Raw genomic sequence first — 16,053 nt, forward strand, 5'->3', positions numbered from 1 at the left:
ATAAAATAATAGGTGGGTCAATGTCCAGTGGTTTAAGCATCATAATTAATCATGTGAGAGACTAAGTAAGCAAAAGCAGCATCCAGGAGGAAGTGCAAGTCCATAAATCTTAAATTAGACAGATTTTCCATTGTTTAGCGGCTCGTCTGAACTGACGTCTTTGTGCAGGTGCATCTGTGCAACGTGTGCTTATGAGCCTTTTGAGACAATTACAGTCATTAAGTAACGTTTAAGGAAGACATTTTTCCATCTGGAGCGATAGGAATCTTAAAACAGACACCGGATCATCTGCTGTCTCAAAGAGCCGTCTGCGCCATCCATCAAAACGCCAACATGCAGTCACTTGTCTCATTTTCCGACTTGATCAACGTCTGCGCGCCATCAGCATGCGGCCTCATTGTCGATTTCGCACATGAGCGGTGAACTCTGGCATGCCACTATTTACTCAGCAGAGCTTAGGATGCCAGCTTTAGTTGAACGCATTGCAAAGCTCCACTGTAAAGTGAGCCTGGCAGCTGTAAAAAAAAAAAAGAAGAAGAAGAAAAAAAAAAGGACTGTCTCCAAGCTCAAAATCCTGTTTTGCCACGTTAAGGCCATCGGGGAGAATGATGCAGTGCACGCCGTTAAAACCACTGCACCTCCCTGCCACTAATACACAGAGGCACAAGAAGGTTTATGGAGGGAGGGTAATGATCTGAACCCCTGCTTCTGCTGTGTAAGGGAAATCGATGCTTAACTGCCAAAATTATCTGCCACAGGAAGGCAGAGAGCACAGACAGAGACTGGTACTAAATGTTCAAACAGCCTCATTTATCAAATGACTAATGTTTTCTTCTCTTGTGTGTGCTGCAATATCCTCGGTGGCCCACAGCTCACTACACAACGTTGAACACGACGGAGCGTTTCGGTTTTTGATTGAGAGGGACAATTCTCTCTCCCACTGAGGTGAAATTTTAAGTCAAGCGACAACTGCTAAGGAAGTCCTCAGTGGTTTGGACAGACTTTAAAACAGTCCACTGTGGCGTCCAGACTGATGTTGGAAACAAACAGCAGTAAAATCTGCCCGATTTAACTTTTAAAACGCTTCTTTTCTTTAATGGCAGTGAGAATAGCAATAATTTAGTGAAAAGCTACTAGTCTGCTTATACACTTAAAAATATTATATATATATATATAGGCCTACTTGAAAAAAACTAGGAACGTTTTTTCAGTCAGAAATTCAAAGTACATTTTAGAAGAAGGGTTTTGAGTACATGTTACGAGTTTATTAAAAAAAAAAAGCTATCAAGGGTTGAGAAACAAACTCACAACCTAAAGTTTGGGTGACAGCCACTCGACCACCTGAGCCATGCAGCTCCTACTGTGTGTTTGCATATTGATGGTGACAGACGGAATCCTTGTATTGGACCTCCAAGAGGCCCATTTGGTTTCATTTTGGACACAGCAGCAATACAATATAGTGACAAACAGCAAGAGTGGCTGACTCGCAAGCTGATCGAAGATTATGAGTTCGCTCCTCAATGCTTGAGTAACCTTTTTATTTATTTTTTTATAAACTGGTAAAATGTACTAAAAACTCTCTTTGCAAAATGTACTTAGAATTTCTGAGTGGAAAAACTTTACTAGGTTTTTCAAATAAATATTACTCTTTTTTTAACACAATCTTTCAACATGCTCCACTTTTTTGGAATCAATGGCAGTGTTTTCTTCAAAGTCAAACAGCTCGTTTCTTGATTTTTTACACGGATTTTGCTTAGAGCAATTTATTCATTCATTCATTCATTCATTCATTCATTCATTCACTCATTCATTCATTCTGCATACCCCTCAGATATGCAGAGTGCTTTTATTTGCACCTTCACTTATATCACACATCACATTTCATCAACCTTTTCCACACTTTGAAATTGAATGATGAAATTTTGAAAATTATATCACAAGATCACATCACACCCTGATGAGAGATCAATGTGTGGAAGCGTAGGCCCATTTAATGGTCAGCCTGGGGTGCTTGCATTCTGAGATTGATGCCAGCGAAGGATGCTGAGAATGAAGATTAAAAAAAAAATGCAGCAGTCTTCTCTGTTTAAACAAGAACGCACATAGCTCAAAATGAGTGGCAAGGGTCATTAATTCAACATGGCTGTTTTGTGTTTTGTCCAATGGGAAGTGAATTCTTGAATTTGCTGGTCACTGATGACAATTAACACAACAATGCAAAATGGCTTATAAACATATACTACTCTTAATTACTTACAGGACCGGGTGGACCAGGGGGGCCAGCATCACCCTAAAAGAAACAAACACAATAGTGACTATTAGTTATTGCATAAATGAGTAAATATAGCCTTATTAGCATATGCCACACCCACAGTTTTGTTTTCAGCACTCTACTGTACAATTCGGAAATCTTGACCCATTTTCATTAAACTTTAAGGGACGGAAATATTATCAGTGATTATTTCAAGGGGCCATGCACTTCCATCTGCAAATGGTCTCTAACTTATATAAGTCATGACTGAATTTTACAGGAAGTCTTTTTGATACATTTAGAATTCTGAATGGGGGGAGTTGGTGTATGAAAATTTTGAAAGTGAGCGGAAAAAGCATATAAAACCCCAATTTTCCCGCAACAAGCTTTTTAAGTGAAATTCTATCCAACTTTAGTGGTCCAACAGTCCAAGGTCTCTGTTGTTATTTTTTGCACTATATAATGCGGCACACATTTTCAATGGGAGACAGGTCTGGACTGCTGGCAGGCCAGTCTAGTACTTGCACGCTTTTACTACAAACCCTCACTGTTGTAACACGTGTAGAATGTGGCTTGGCATTGTTTTTGTGAAATAAGCAGGGATGTTACTGAAAAGGAAATTGCTTGGATTGCGGCATATGCTGCTTCAAAACTTGTATGTACCCTTCAGTGATAATGGTGCCTTCACATATGTGCATTACCCATGCCATCCCAGATGCTGGCTTTTGAACTTTGCGATGACAACAATACTTTTTCTTTTGAAAGGTGGACTTGTCAGTCCACAGTAAACATTTTGATGAGTTTGGCCCAAGGTAAAAAACATTAAAAAATTCTCCAGACTGCACACATCAAATATGTTTTTTGAGCATTCATCAAACTTCCCAGGCTTTTTTTCTTGCCCGTGTCCCAGTTTTTTGGAACATGTTGTAGGCAGAACAATTTCCAAAACACAATACCATTCATCAGTTTAACCTTTGAATATCTTGTCTTTGTAGTGTATTCACTAGAATATAAATTTATAGATTCTGCTTTTATTAACATTTTACACAACATCCCAACTTCAGTGAAATTGCGGTTTGTACTTTCAAAGGCAACATGTTTCCAATGACCTTACATAGAACCATCAATATCTTTGAAAAGAACAACACAGGAGGCACAGCAAAATGGAAAATAAAGTGGAAGTCAAGTGATATGAGGTGAGTGCCACAAAAACATTCATCAACGGTCTTCACGTCATGCTCACGCCAGTCCCTGTAGTTATTGTGGCATCCTTAAAGCGCATACAACCTTTTGTAATGGCCGTGCTGGGAGCCCTAACTGTGATGCATTACTGTTGGGAGCCTGCTTTCTCCCATTCATCATTTATAAACTATTACTTTCATGCTTTCACAACACAGCAACAATCTATCTATCTATATATAGTATAGACATCATATAAATAACTCAAAACCACACAGTGAATTCATTCAGAGCCAAAGCTACCGCAATCTTCGAAATTTGAAAGCTTTATAGGCTTTTAAAGCACATTTGGATTGGGATCAAATGCAAATGACAGAGAGGAAGCCAATTTTTTGAAGAATGATGAAAGCCAAGGAACATAAAGACTAATGGGACATCCCCAGAAAAAGTAACACAAAAAAATACTGTATTTCGTTCTTGTGTTATTAATGAAACCACTTTACCTTCCTTCATGTCAACAGTCAGCTAAAAAAAATCCTTGTATTTACCATACTTGACCATTAAGGCTGATTTTTATTCTAGTGCAGTGTTTCCATTTCAATTTCAGCATTCAAGCGTTGATTATATGGATGGCTACTAGCCGCATTTTACATTTTATATATCTTTATTCATAGTACGGTATACTGCAGTTTAGGTATCTTTCACAAATATACTGTCACTACTCACATTATTAAGTACAATGTACCACATCATAACAATAATAGTGCTGAGCCTCTTTTTTTCAGCTCCTGTACTGGTTTTCTATTTGGCTTAAAAGGGAAGTCAACCCCCCAAAAATACTTTACCATAACATGTAGTGCACCCACTAGTCTAACTACGACATTCTGACTAATATTGTGTTTGTGAAATATGAACTAAGCAGCAAAATCCACCCGTTTTTATTCATCTCAGGGACCAATAACCAATCATTATTTTCTGAGTTTGATCATGCTATGTTCACACGCTGAGCCGTGATTGGTCGCTACCTGAGCCCGAGGAACTGTGATGTCATTTTCAGTCGACAGCAAATGGCAAAATGGCCGCCCCCCTTAGATGGATAAAAACAGGCGGATTTTGCTGCCTGTTTAGACTAGTGGAGGCGCATACTACGGAAGCGTATTCTATTCACTTGAAAAAAAAAAAAACTCCTGTTTTTTTGACTAATTTTTGGGGGGAGCTTCGTTTTTTTTTTAATTTCTTTTTTTTTTCAGTTTTTCTGAATATTTTAGGCTGAAAACAATTATTCGGGAAAAACAGGAGGAAAAATTGCTCAGAAAAAAACGGGAAAAAAATATTCAAAAAAACTGGGAAAGAGTAATTATTTAATTTTTTTGACCTCTGAACTTCAAGTGACTTGTTGCAGACTCGCTAATTGCGGAAGCGGACACTTTGCGGCATACCTCCATATGCAATAAGATGGTCATGTTTACTTACTGGCTCTCAATAAAGGAATGAATGTGTATACTGTAATGTGTTTTTTCTCTCTAATCTCTGAGGGAAAACCCTTTTTAAAAAATATTCAGAAAAACAGAAAAATAATTATTTTATAAAATAGGGAAAAATTACTCAGAAAAACTGAAAAAAAATATTCAGAAAAACAAAGGAAAAAATCTATTTTTTAAAACAGGAAGAAAATTACTTTAAAAAACAGGGGAAAAAATACTCCAAAAAACAAAACTCCCCCCAAAAATTAAGTCAGAAAAACAGGACTTATTTTTTCTTCAAGTGAATGCAATACGCTTCCGTAGCATACAACATATTATTGTTAAAAAAAATAGGGGGTGGGGGGTTGACTTCCTATTTATATGCATCTTGTGTCTAGCCTACTCGGTGTATTTCTGTAAACAACTATGGTGCAAATCAGAAATACTTGTACTTACATTATGACAAAAACAATTTGGGTGGCATGGGATTGACTGTAAAATCCTGAAATATACTAGAGAGCAAGAAAAAAGTACAAGTTGCCTGTTGCGAGCTTATGTTATGTAGTCCTGCTGAGAGGGAATAAAATGCAACAGGGCTGCCAATTCATTAGTTGCTGATGACTGACATTCAGATATCCTTGCAGTCCAAACAGACCGATAATAACTCACACTCTCGCAGGCACAGTGACGGCAGACACAAACAAAGAGGAGCGTCATGTATTGGCATTTGACATTGACTCACTTTCTGTCCTTTTATCCCTTCCGCCCCCCGGGCACCTGGCTGACCCTGTGGGAGGAGGTGTTGGTAAGTGACTCAATAGCACGGCAGCATTTAATGTGTTGTTGCGGGAAAATACCTACAGGGTCTCCTCTGTCTCCTTTTGCCTCCTTTTCTTGCGAGATGCCAGCCTCACCCTTCTCCCCCTGCACGAGAAAAGAACAGATCGTTCTCATTGACTAACAAGCAAAGAGGGGGCACAAAGACACAGAAAATTCATAGAGTAACTGCAGGCGAGGACAGATGCGGCGCATAACTTATCAGAAAAACAAATGATCTGAGTCCAAACACGCCACATTCAAATGATCACTTTAAAAAGGAACAGAATTTAAGATGGTGGAAATCACAAGCCCCCTGTTGCATTGCAGCACTTTTTCCATGTTCCATTCCGCTGTCTTCCAATAGATGGCACTTAATGATTGCTGGTGAGCCGTCCTCGGTGCATTTTAATAGGATTTCTTTCTGTCACTTATGTGGGAAAATGTCAAAGTAAACACCAAGTGTACCTTCACATTGGTCATGACGTACAGGGAATGATAAGTAAGATACATCTGTGATAGAAATCTTAACAGGGAAAACTTTTTGCTCTCTTGGGGACTTGCCAGAACTCTCATCTTACTTTTATGCTTTTTCACACAACTTTTGACCTCATATTTTCTAAACTTGCAAACACCCTTCGATCAGATAGAGACATCAGCAACTATTTTTTTTCCCCATTCTGGGTAATAAAACACTACCAAGAAACATTTTGGATCCAACAAGTATCTGTACATAAACTAAAATACAAGAACATCTGATAGAGGTTATAATAAATTTCTGAACTGCATATAGCTGCACCTGGGCAAACTTACAACTTAAAATTATGCTTCAACCCCCACCCCTCCTCCCTATTACTTTGACAACAGCTGTTGTGATTGTATTCCTTTAATGAGCTATAGCCTCTGTTTCCTCACATTTGATTAAATCAGCAAACTGTTCCTCTATATGAACAGATGGAATGTCATATTACAATTTGAAGAAAGGTGAAGGCGCTGTGTGAAAACTGCCGTAATTGAATTTGGTGAAGCTTAATTAACCATATGTGCCCCCCATAGCCTTTTTTTGTACTTGCTTAATGACTATATTGATGTCAATCCATCTCAAGAAGCAAAGTCTACTGTAACATAAAAAAAATAAAAAAAAAACATCGATTGGGAGACTTTGGTAAGGAATCATGACCCAGACGCTATTTCTATACAGACCGAAAAGTTCATTGATGCAATTGTTGGGGCATTTACGAGACTATCAACAAGTTTATTCAGAGCAGTTTTGCGAGTGAAGGTAGGCTAGTGTTGAAAAAAAAAAAGTCCAAGAAAGAATGTTCAGGTTGAAAAAAACTATTATGTGCTTAAAAACAGTGGTTTTGTAATAACAAGTTCAATTGGTTTGAATAATTTATTTTTGCAAATGCAGTTCATAAAGAAAGTCAAATTCTTCAACCAAAATAATTTCTCTATGTATCTTTAATATTTATTATATTCAGTTTATATTCCTTTGCTTAGGTAAAAAAAAGCAAAAAACTGTTCAAAACGTCAAACTTCATTTGACAGAACTCATCGGGCCTTCCACTGCACTGGTGGTGTAATGGTAATGCTGATGCCTTTCACAGATAAGGCGTTGGTCCAATTCCCAGCCAAGGGATTACCAATTAACTCGCCATTGCTGGTCCCAAGCCCGGATAAAATAAATGGGTGGAGTACGTCTATAAAGGCATCTGGCGTAAAATCTATGCCAAACAAATCAGATGAGTAGCTCACTGTGGCAACGCCTGATAGGGCAAGCGAAATTGCAACATTTTATCACTGGATAAAACTGATCAATACAAACACGCACACACACGCACACACACACACACGCACACACACACACACACACACACACATATATCACACATAATATATATAGCGCCCCTATTTCATGTCTTCAAATATCGTGTCAAGCAGGTGCAAACGGCACTGCTTCACTACTTGGAAGCTCAAGCAAGATGAGAAGCGGCATGGAGAACGGATCTCTTCCTGTTTCTGATATGCCAAAAATAAAAATATTCGCACCACATTGTCTATTGAGCAAAAGCATTTTGAATGAGCTAAGGGCTGACTAAGATAAGAACCATTCACAAGAAGGAATTATGAGTTATGACAAAATTCCTTTCAAATTTGCAGTTCCTTAAGTTTGGGACACTTCATTGCAAGCAGTTTTTCCAGGTGTGCTGTATAAATTACATTTATATAGCACTTTTGTAGACACTTTCTCGTAGGGCTGGGTTTTAAAAAAATCGAATGATCATTATCGAATCAATTTTCCTTTTCGAGCCTGATATTGAATAATAAAACCATGAATCGATTATTTTAATATCTCTTTTTCCCATGAAGTCATAAGAATATAGAATTCTAAAGGCCATTTTTTTATTTGACTGTTTTTTTATTTATTTACTGTTGACATGAATTTAAAAGTATTTTCTTCCATTTATAAAAGACTGTCACCTGACTTATTGCACTTTAAGACAATTCAGAATCTTTTTAATTTATATTTTCAATTATTGAATTTGACTTGTGAAAATATTTTTATCTCATCCTTGCTGATGTCAATGTTTGTGTAACACTTAGGTGTAAAAAGTTACTTTCGTTAAAAAACTAAATCATTATGATTCCTCCACGGAATTTAATTAGGAATTTAATGTTTGTGGAGTTTGTATCATATACTTCATATTTAAGAAGAACTGATGTTCCATAATTAATCAATATCGAATTGAAATCGAATCAAACTGCACTTTTGTGAATTTAAAATCAAATCGATTGAGGAAATTTGAACCGATACCCAGCCCTGCATTCTAGTACATGTAAAACAGAAATAATAACAAGGAGGGTGAGTTGGAATACAAACACAGGAGGTGGGAGCCTTAGTGGACACAAACATCCAATTTGTACGCATTTGAGAAGAGTTATAATAAATAAAACATGTATTTTATACAGCTGCTGGCTTAATTGAGTAATTTGTCTGTTTGACCCTTCCATTACCACTTCCAATTACGTCACTTCAGACTTGTGCGACACTCTACTAAATGTTGCATGGTGAAAACCATCAAAGCTATGTTGCTTGCGGATTTTCTCATTCATGTATTTGACTTGGAAGGCGCTTCGCCTCTCATCGGAGAAGGCTTCATCAGTTTATGAAACAAGGCTTGATTAGGTGGTCTGACCTAAACGAGCCTTGCTGCATGATTTTTAAAGTACGATGGTCCCCACCACTTTTACACCTGTTACCAACAGTGTGCAATCTGTTAGAGTAAACAGATGTAAAGGTAAAAAGATCACACAACGCGGCCACCAACACTGTGCACAATCTGTTATCGTGACCATACAATTTTGCATCCACTATTATGGATTATAGTTAAAAAAAGAATCTGAGTTGGTTGGGACAAAAATATTAAAGACTCATGCGTCCAACGTTTAGTTTTTTCACATAGTGAGAGAGATAGGAAGAGTTTGGAAAATAGACATGAAACTGCTTAACTGTGGGAGCGCATTTTCATGACGACCATCGTATTACTGGTTGGGAGCCAAGGTTATTTTAGTTAACTAAAACTAAATCTAAATTTCAAAGAACAATTTTGTTAACAAAATCAAATAAAAATGAAGATGCTTTTTAAACAATGAAAACTAATTGAAACTATATATACATTTTATGTTTACAAAACTAACTATAATTATAGTAAAAATGTCCTTCATTTTAGTCTTTGGTAATGAATTTAATGCCTTTGGGGATGATTTTAAATGTGATTTTAAGTATATTTATTTTGATATTAACTGGAATAAGGACGTTTGAAAGTCATCTAGCAACAGCCAATAGAAAAGCACCTTCAGATGACGTTGCTTCCATGGTGTTTTTTAAATATTGCGCACAAGTAATACACATTTTTTTAAAACTAAAACTAATACTGAAACTAACTAAAACTAAGCATTTATGAAATAACAAAAACTAATAAAAACTAACAGAACCACCTTGAAAACTAATTAAAACTAACAAAATTTAAAAATTACAACTCAAAACAAAATCAAAAATAACTAAAATGAAAAATTCCAAAACTATAATAACCCTGTTGGGAGCTCACAATTGTTCCCTTTGTTCCTTGTACAATACATAACAAGTGATGCCTGATGAGACTTGAAATGGGCCCTAATTCAAACGAGATTTCAAAATAAGGCTGAAAACTCCATCTGCCCATCTCCAGCGCATGTCCAACTGTGAAAGAGATTTATTCAAACCAATCCCAATCTTTAAGATTAACCATCTCATTGTTTGTAAAATAATAATGATAATAATAATAAAGAAACAACAACAACAAAAACAGAAGGTCTGTTTGTAACTTGTTTGCAGATCAGGGGAAGTCAACCTTAAACATTTATTGAAAATAATGTTATTTGTGACCTCCTTAGTCAAAACATGACTTTCTGATTAATATTACATTTGTGGAATATGTGTTAAGCAGCAAAATACAGTTGCTTTTTTTCAGTATCAGACGGCGGCCATTTTGCCACTTGCGGTCAACTGAAGATGACATCACTTGTTGCTCAGGGCTCAGGTAAGGACCAATCACGGCTAACCTATTTTCTGATGCTGAGCTGATTGGTTGTTACTTGAGACCTGAACAACTGTGATGTCATTTTCACTTGAAAACTCATGGCAAAATGGCCGCCTTCTGATATTGATGAAAACTTCTGGATTTTGCTGCTTAACTCATATTCCACTACCGCAATATTAACCATATTTAGACTTGCGGGGTTGCATAGAAGATATTGTCAAAAAAAAATTGTCGGTTGACTGGAATTTGGCATAATACCTGAAAACTCATTCATAAGATTTTTACAGCCAGGACATGATCTACAGTAACATACCCCAGAGGGACAATTACAAGACTCCAAGGTAAAAGTAAAAAAAAAATACAGGTGTGTTCCAAAGATGTAAAAGTCAAGTGTACCCTTGTGGGTATATGCGCCATTCTATTTAGACAATGACCAAGCAAAGCACAGGAGATAAAGACAAGCACCATCTCTGACACTTTCCTGTTAGACAAAGTCACACGCTCTTCATACAGTGGGTGACCCCAATTCTTCCATCCCCTCCTCATCATTACCCAACTTTCCTTCTTTCTTTCCAGTATACCTGCGCCTGCCACCTTGCTTTTGCCCTCTACCTTCTCTGTAGTTGTTTCTGACACTGCCTGTCCCTGCTATCCATCTGCTAGACCTTTATTTGGCTGAATTGCCTTTTGTGGATGCTTGTCTGTTAGCAAAGACTCTTGGTGTGATTCCTATGAGCTAATGCATCATCTATATGTGCAGCCTCCTTCCAAGCGATTCATGAGAAAACTGTCTTCCTGGAATGTTGTGTGTGTTTGTGTACGTGTGCTTTTGTTTTAACAATTGACACTGTTGGGGTGCAAGTGGCTCGGACACGCTGCGTAGATGTAGAACGTTGGCCACTGAGTGAGCAAACCTTGATGGCGCTCTATTAGCGCTGCTTGTTATGTTTGGTTGCGTAAATTCCATTCAATTACAATCGATCAAGTACTTGGTTAGATTGTCATGTTATTCTCTTGTCCACAACATATGAAAAAAGCAAAGTAGTGCATGAATATTCTATAACAAGACTGCAGGTTAAATGAAGTATTTAGTCCAAAAAGCCAACTGTCTAACTGTATACTATTTATCCTGCACATCTAAAAACATATATATTTTGAAGCATTTTATTGTAATATTTCAATCTCAAAAAGGTACAAGCTGGGCGGGGGCACCCTCTGTTAACAGTATTAACAGTTGCGTGGGTAACTCTTGGACGTAGTCAGTAGAGAAGACAAAAACAATTCAATCTCTTTCAAAACTATTACATTTGAGAAAGGTCAAATTGCTACCATACATAATAGGTAGAAAATTGGGCTGAATGGTCTCTTCCCAGCTTTGAGGCTGGAATCTACGATAACCAAAAAGCTCTTAATTGATAATTAGGTTTTCTCTGTCCTTCAGTGTCTGATTACTTATCTTGGAGTCTGGATCTATGGCCTTTCTTTTCATTTTTGATTTAAGGAGTTTTGGTAGACTCAGGTGATTTTCTTGCTGGGTATTCTGCACTGCATCTTAGAAGACAGATATATACTGCAATTCAATTATTTAATTTAGCCAACGGTCCTTTTGCAGTACCATTACAGTGCTACCAGCAAATCGCTAGCTTAGCATGCTACCATTACTAGCATTGAGGAATTTTGGTACTGATCAGCAACATCATTTAAAATGATATAGTATTAATCTACTAGTTTACCACATGACATCCCATAATCAGCATTTTAGATGCGTGATGACATCATCTTGTAAAAAGTTTACACACTTTGTCTCCCTCATTCCATGTCAACATGGTTTAGACAGAACGGTATGCCCAACATGTACAGGGCAGAAAAATGTGAGCTTTTACAGGTAGTGGTGGCTGTAGTAACATTATTCCCAGTACAATGTATTGGTTTTAGATCTAAATAAACTACTAAACAAAATACCTCAAAACACTATGGCACACCTCCAACCGTCCCCTGTCATTTTGAGGTAGATTATGTGTTCTCATGCAGACAACTTTCTTGTCAAGGTCGGCCAACTGACGCTCCCGCATCCTCTTGGCAAAGAGTGCGGGAAATGACTCAGTGATACAACCCGGTACACGGCGTGTCAATACGAGAAATCAACAGAGCAGTCAAGAGGTTTGCTTCCTAATTTTCACTCTTGGCTTAATGTCAAGTTGGCCACTGGAGGTGTTGAGCAGGTGGGGGTGTGCTGGCTAAGGAGGCAATGGGGTAGCAACAGCGCCAGTGGGAGGCCTTGTGAGAACCATGTCAGGGGATGTTTTACACCGCATATGTTATGTGCCTCATGTGAGCTACAGCACCTCTGGGCCTCATGAAAATGATTGCAGAGCCTTTTTGAAAATGTACTGTACGTAATGACCATCTGTCTGTTTTGAGGGTGAATGGCGAGTCATGATGGGTTGCACTGCAGGAGGTTTACGTTGGGATCTACTAAGCACATAAAAAGCTATATCTGACAGAAAGCTGCCATTTATGAAGCGCTATCAGCTTCTCACTATGAATACAAACATATCCGTCAAGGTCAAAGCAGGCTTTTCTACTGATCATAACTTGATAGCTATAAAGGGGAAGTCACCCTCTTTCCCACATTTTTGACAATAATATGTTATATGTGACCTCACCCCTATCAACACACTCATGTGGGGCCCATGTGGGTTGGATATGGGCTGGTGAATGGGATGCCCATCTGGGTCCCAGTTAATTTCGGACAGGGATTTCATGGTGGCCCCATGTGGGCAAGCCTCATATAGGCCCTAGCTAAAACCCACATGGGTATGGAATGGGCTGGTGAATGGGCCTCATCTGGGCTGCCCAGTTAGGTCCCAGTTAAAAGTTGATTTGATTTGTTTGTTTTTGAGCAGATCAAACAAATATGTCATGTGCCAAAGAGGCAAACATAGCAATACATTATAACAAAAATAAGGCAACAAAGTTGACTCCTAGAAAATGATTGCCATGGCAGGGATTTGAACCAGGGTACCTGAGATAAACAGCCACATGACAAGTTGGATGTTATAAATACATTTAATGTGACATTGGGCTGTCACTGAGCTCATCCAAATTTTAACAGTCCAGTTTTTGGGGAAGTCTTTTGTGTTAGTGAAAATGACTTCCAGTGCCCAAATTCCTTTTGTTCAAATGTCAGTGTTTCCTGTGACAAGCGAGGAAAATGATAATGGCGACAAATCGTCTCAAACTGAGAAAAGCCAGTGCGAAGGTGGAGCTTAATTAATTACATCTCTAATCTGCAACTGTATAAAATAACACCTAACGGTAGTTTGGGCACCATTTAACTCTGAAAATATTAAAATTAGACTTCAGGAATTTAAATCTGCTTCCAAAAATTTCATCTTGAAATGAAAAGATTTCATCTTGAAATTTTTACTTTTACTATTTTTACTAACCTTAAAAAAGAATATGCCAAAATCATCACGCAAATTGTGAAATATTTCAAAAATTAAAAACAATACAAAACTCTACTAACTTGGACACGTGTTGTACATACATTCAAGTTTTTATTTCATGTTGTTGGGAGTGGGGGCTCAGGCAACGACCAATCACAGCTCGCCTGTTTTCTGAAGCTGAGCTTCGATTGGTTGTTACCTGAGACCTGAGCAACATTGATGCCATCTTCAGTCAACAGCAAGTGGCAAAATTACATCCCCTGAGATGGACAAAAAGGGCTGGATTTTGCTTCATAACTCAAATTGCTCAAATGTAATATTCATCAGAATGTCATGTTTAGACTACTGAGGTCACCTATAACATATTATTGTCAAGAAATGTTGAAGGTTGACTTCCACTTTAAACAAATAGACATCGAAAGTCAAAAAGTGATTGTGCATTTTGAGAGATCCTGTTCATGGTCACCAAGAAGCTGGAGTTTGTACCTACCTGTCTTTGCGGCTGTAATTTAGCAATGACGGAAGCTCGGTTACAATAATGTTGGAGTGTCCCAACTGTTGACGCCAAATGACGGATGCTCAATATTCATTGACGTACACACTTCTCTTCAGGCGAGTGTACATCTGCGCTGATAGAAACTTCTTTGCATAGCATTCATATCTGTTATGAATGCTGGTTTGCCAGCATTCACACATTTGAAAGGCTTCTAAGGAAAATACACACAGACACACTTCAAGTGGATGTCAGAGCTGGTCTGCTAAGCAGGAAGTCAGTTTACCAATAAATGCCACATGCCAGTTCTTGTGACAGTTTTGTGATAAACTCAAACTTGACACTTTCTCCTTCAAGAAAAAAAAGGCAAGTATATAAAGCTTCCACTTCTTTTAGAAGTGAAATCTAAGGGTGACTTTTGTCGTGCAATTTGAATTGATCCTATTCAAGTATCGTATTTACTTTGAATCAGGTCAAAGCTCACCTTGGACGCTTGAGTTATGTAAGGCCAAAATTTTAATTGCTAGGGAAACGTCCGGCGTCTGCACACGGCTGACTGCAATTGTTAGCCGAGGTTTTAATGTTTAGAGATTGTGATGGAATGCAATTTTCTGGGTCTCAACTAGATTTACACTACATGGTTCAAATGACAACTCAAATAATGTAGTGCACACATAAAAAGGCAGCTGTTGTAAATCAAACTAGAGCAAATGCATAGATGGTCTAAAAATAGATCACTGGAAGCGCACAGTCCATTAAATAAAGTAAACACAATATTCCACAACAGTGGAGTAATGATGAGGTTACCTTAATTCCAACTAATGTGTGGAAGAGCCAGTCCAGGCCAACTGAACGGTATACATACATTATATTTATTTATTTATTTTTACTGTGATGTATTAGCGCATGTGGTTTTATTTATGTATTGAGTCAATGTAGGCACAGTAGTGATACCGGGTATATATGTCACTTGAAAATGCATGAATAGACAATGGAAAAAATTGTATTATAGGCACGTCATTGATGCACCTGATAGACCTACAGTGTTAAACCAGCCTCACCTTTGCAATAAGACACACAGCACTCTATGAATCACCTTTGTGTCTGTATTTATTGTGCTGTGTTTACAGACTCTCCTGTCACGGTGTGATTCTGATATGACATTGAAAAGTACCTGTTCCCCCCTCAGCTGCCAGCACTCTCTTGCTGCCAAAGGACAAGAGCGAGTGACGGCCTGTTGGGTGTTTCGAATAGATAATTTCGGCCCTAAGATCCAACCGCAGAAAAACAGGTCGAGTCATAAATGTCAGTACCATGGGAAGGAGGCAAAGCTGGCACATGCTAAGAGTAGCGTCAAGAACTTGCCATTTAGAAATGTCACACCGTCTCCAACCGTGTCTTTCTTTTCTCTTTTGACTTTGCGTCCTACAACTTTATGAGTTATTAAGGAGGCAAGGCTTGCAATGAGTCATGTGGGAGCCATTTAACAGCGAGTGGCTCAATTATACAAAAGATAATTGAAGCTATAGAGCATAACAGTGATCGAGGCAGAACGGGATCTCTTTGGATTCTGGTACTCAATAAAGTAAGAAAACCCTTGATCCAGATCAGGAGTGCAATCAGGGCAATAGTGTGTGAAAATAATTGAACACCCGAAGCAGCGGAGCAATATGGCACTCCTGTTTGTCCTGACATCAGAGCAGTTAAGAGTCTGACAAGCAGTCTCCTTTTAACGCATCATATGTTTGTGGCCTCAAGGGTGTGACTACACAAACACACAAACAGAAGCTTGAATTGGTTTGGATCGCTGAGAAAAAGA

The 16,053-nt window shown here is 38.1% G+C and overlaps 1 protein-coding gene across 1 annotated transcript in view; it reads right to left on the minus strand.

Moving 5' to 3' along the window:
* LOC144061943 (uncharacterized) overlaps positions 1-16,053 on the minus strand; it is a 127,797-nt gene that overhangs the window by 46,843 nt on the left and 64,901 nt on the right. The window contains exons 16-18 of the mRNA XM_077582896.1: positions 5,755-5,817; positions 5,636-5,680; positions 2,258-2,290 (exon numbers count right to left, since the gene is read on the minus strand). Coding sequence (XP_077439022.1) covers positions 2,258-2,290; positions 5,636-5,680; positions 5,755-5,817 — 141 coding nt within the window. The remainder of the gene's footprint in view (positions 1-2,257; positions 2,291-5,635; positions 5,681-5,754; positions 5,818-16,053) is intronic.

This window comes from Vanacampus margaritifer, chromosome 12, assembly GCF_051991255.1.
Source record: "Vanacampus margaritifer isolate UIUO_Vmar chromosome 12, RoL_Vmar_1.0, whole genome shotgun sequence".
NCBI lineage: Eukaryota > Metazoa > Chordata > Actinopteri > Syngnathiformes > Syngnathidae > Vanacampus > Vanacampus margaritifer.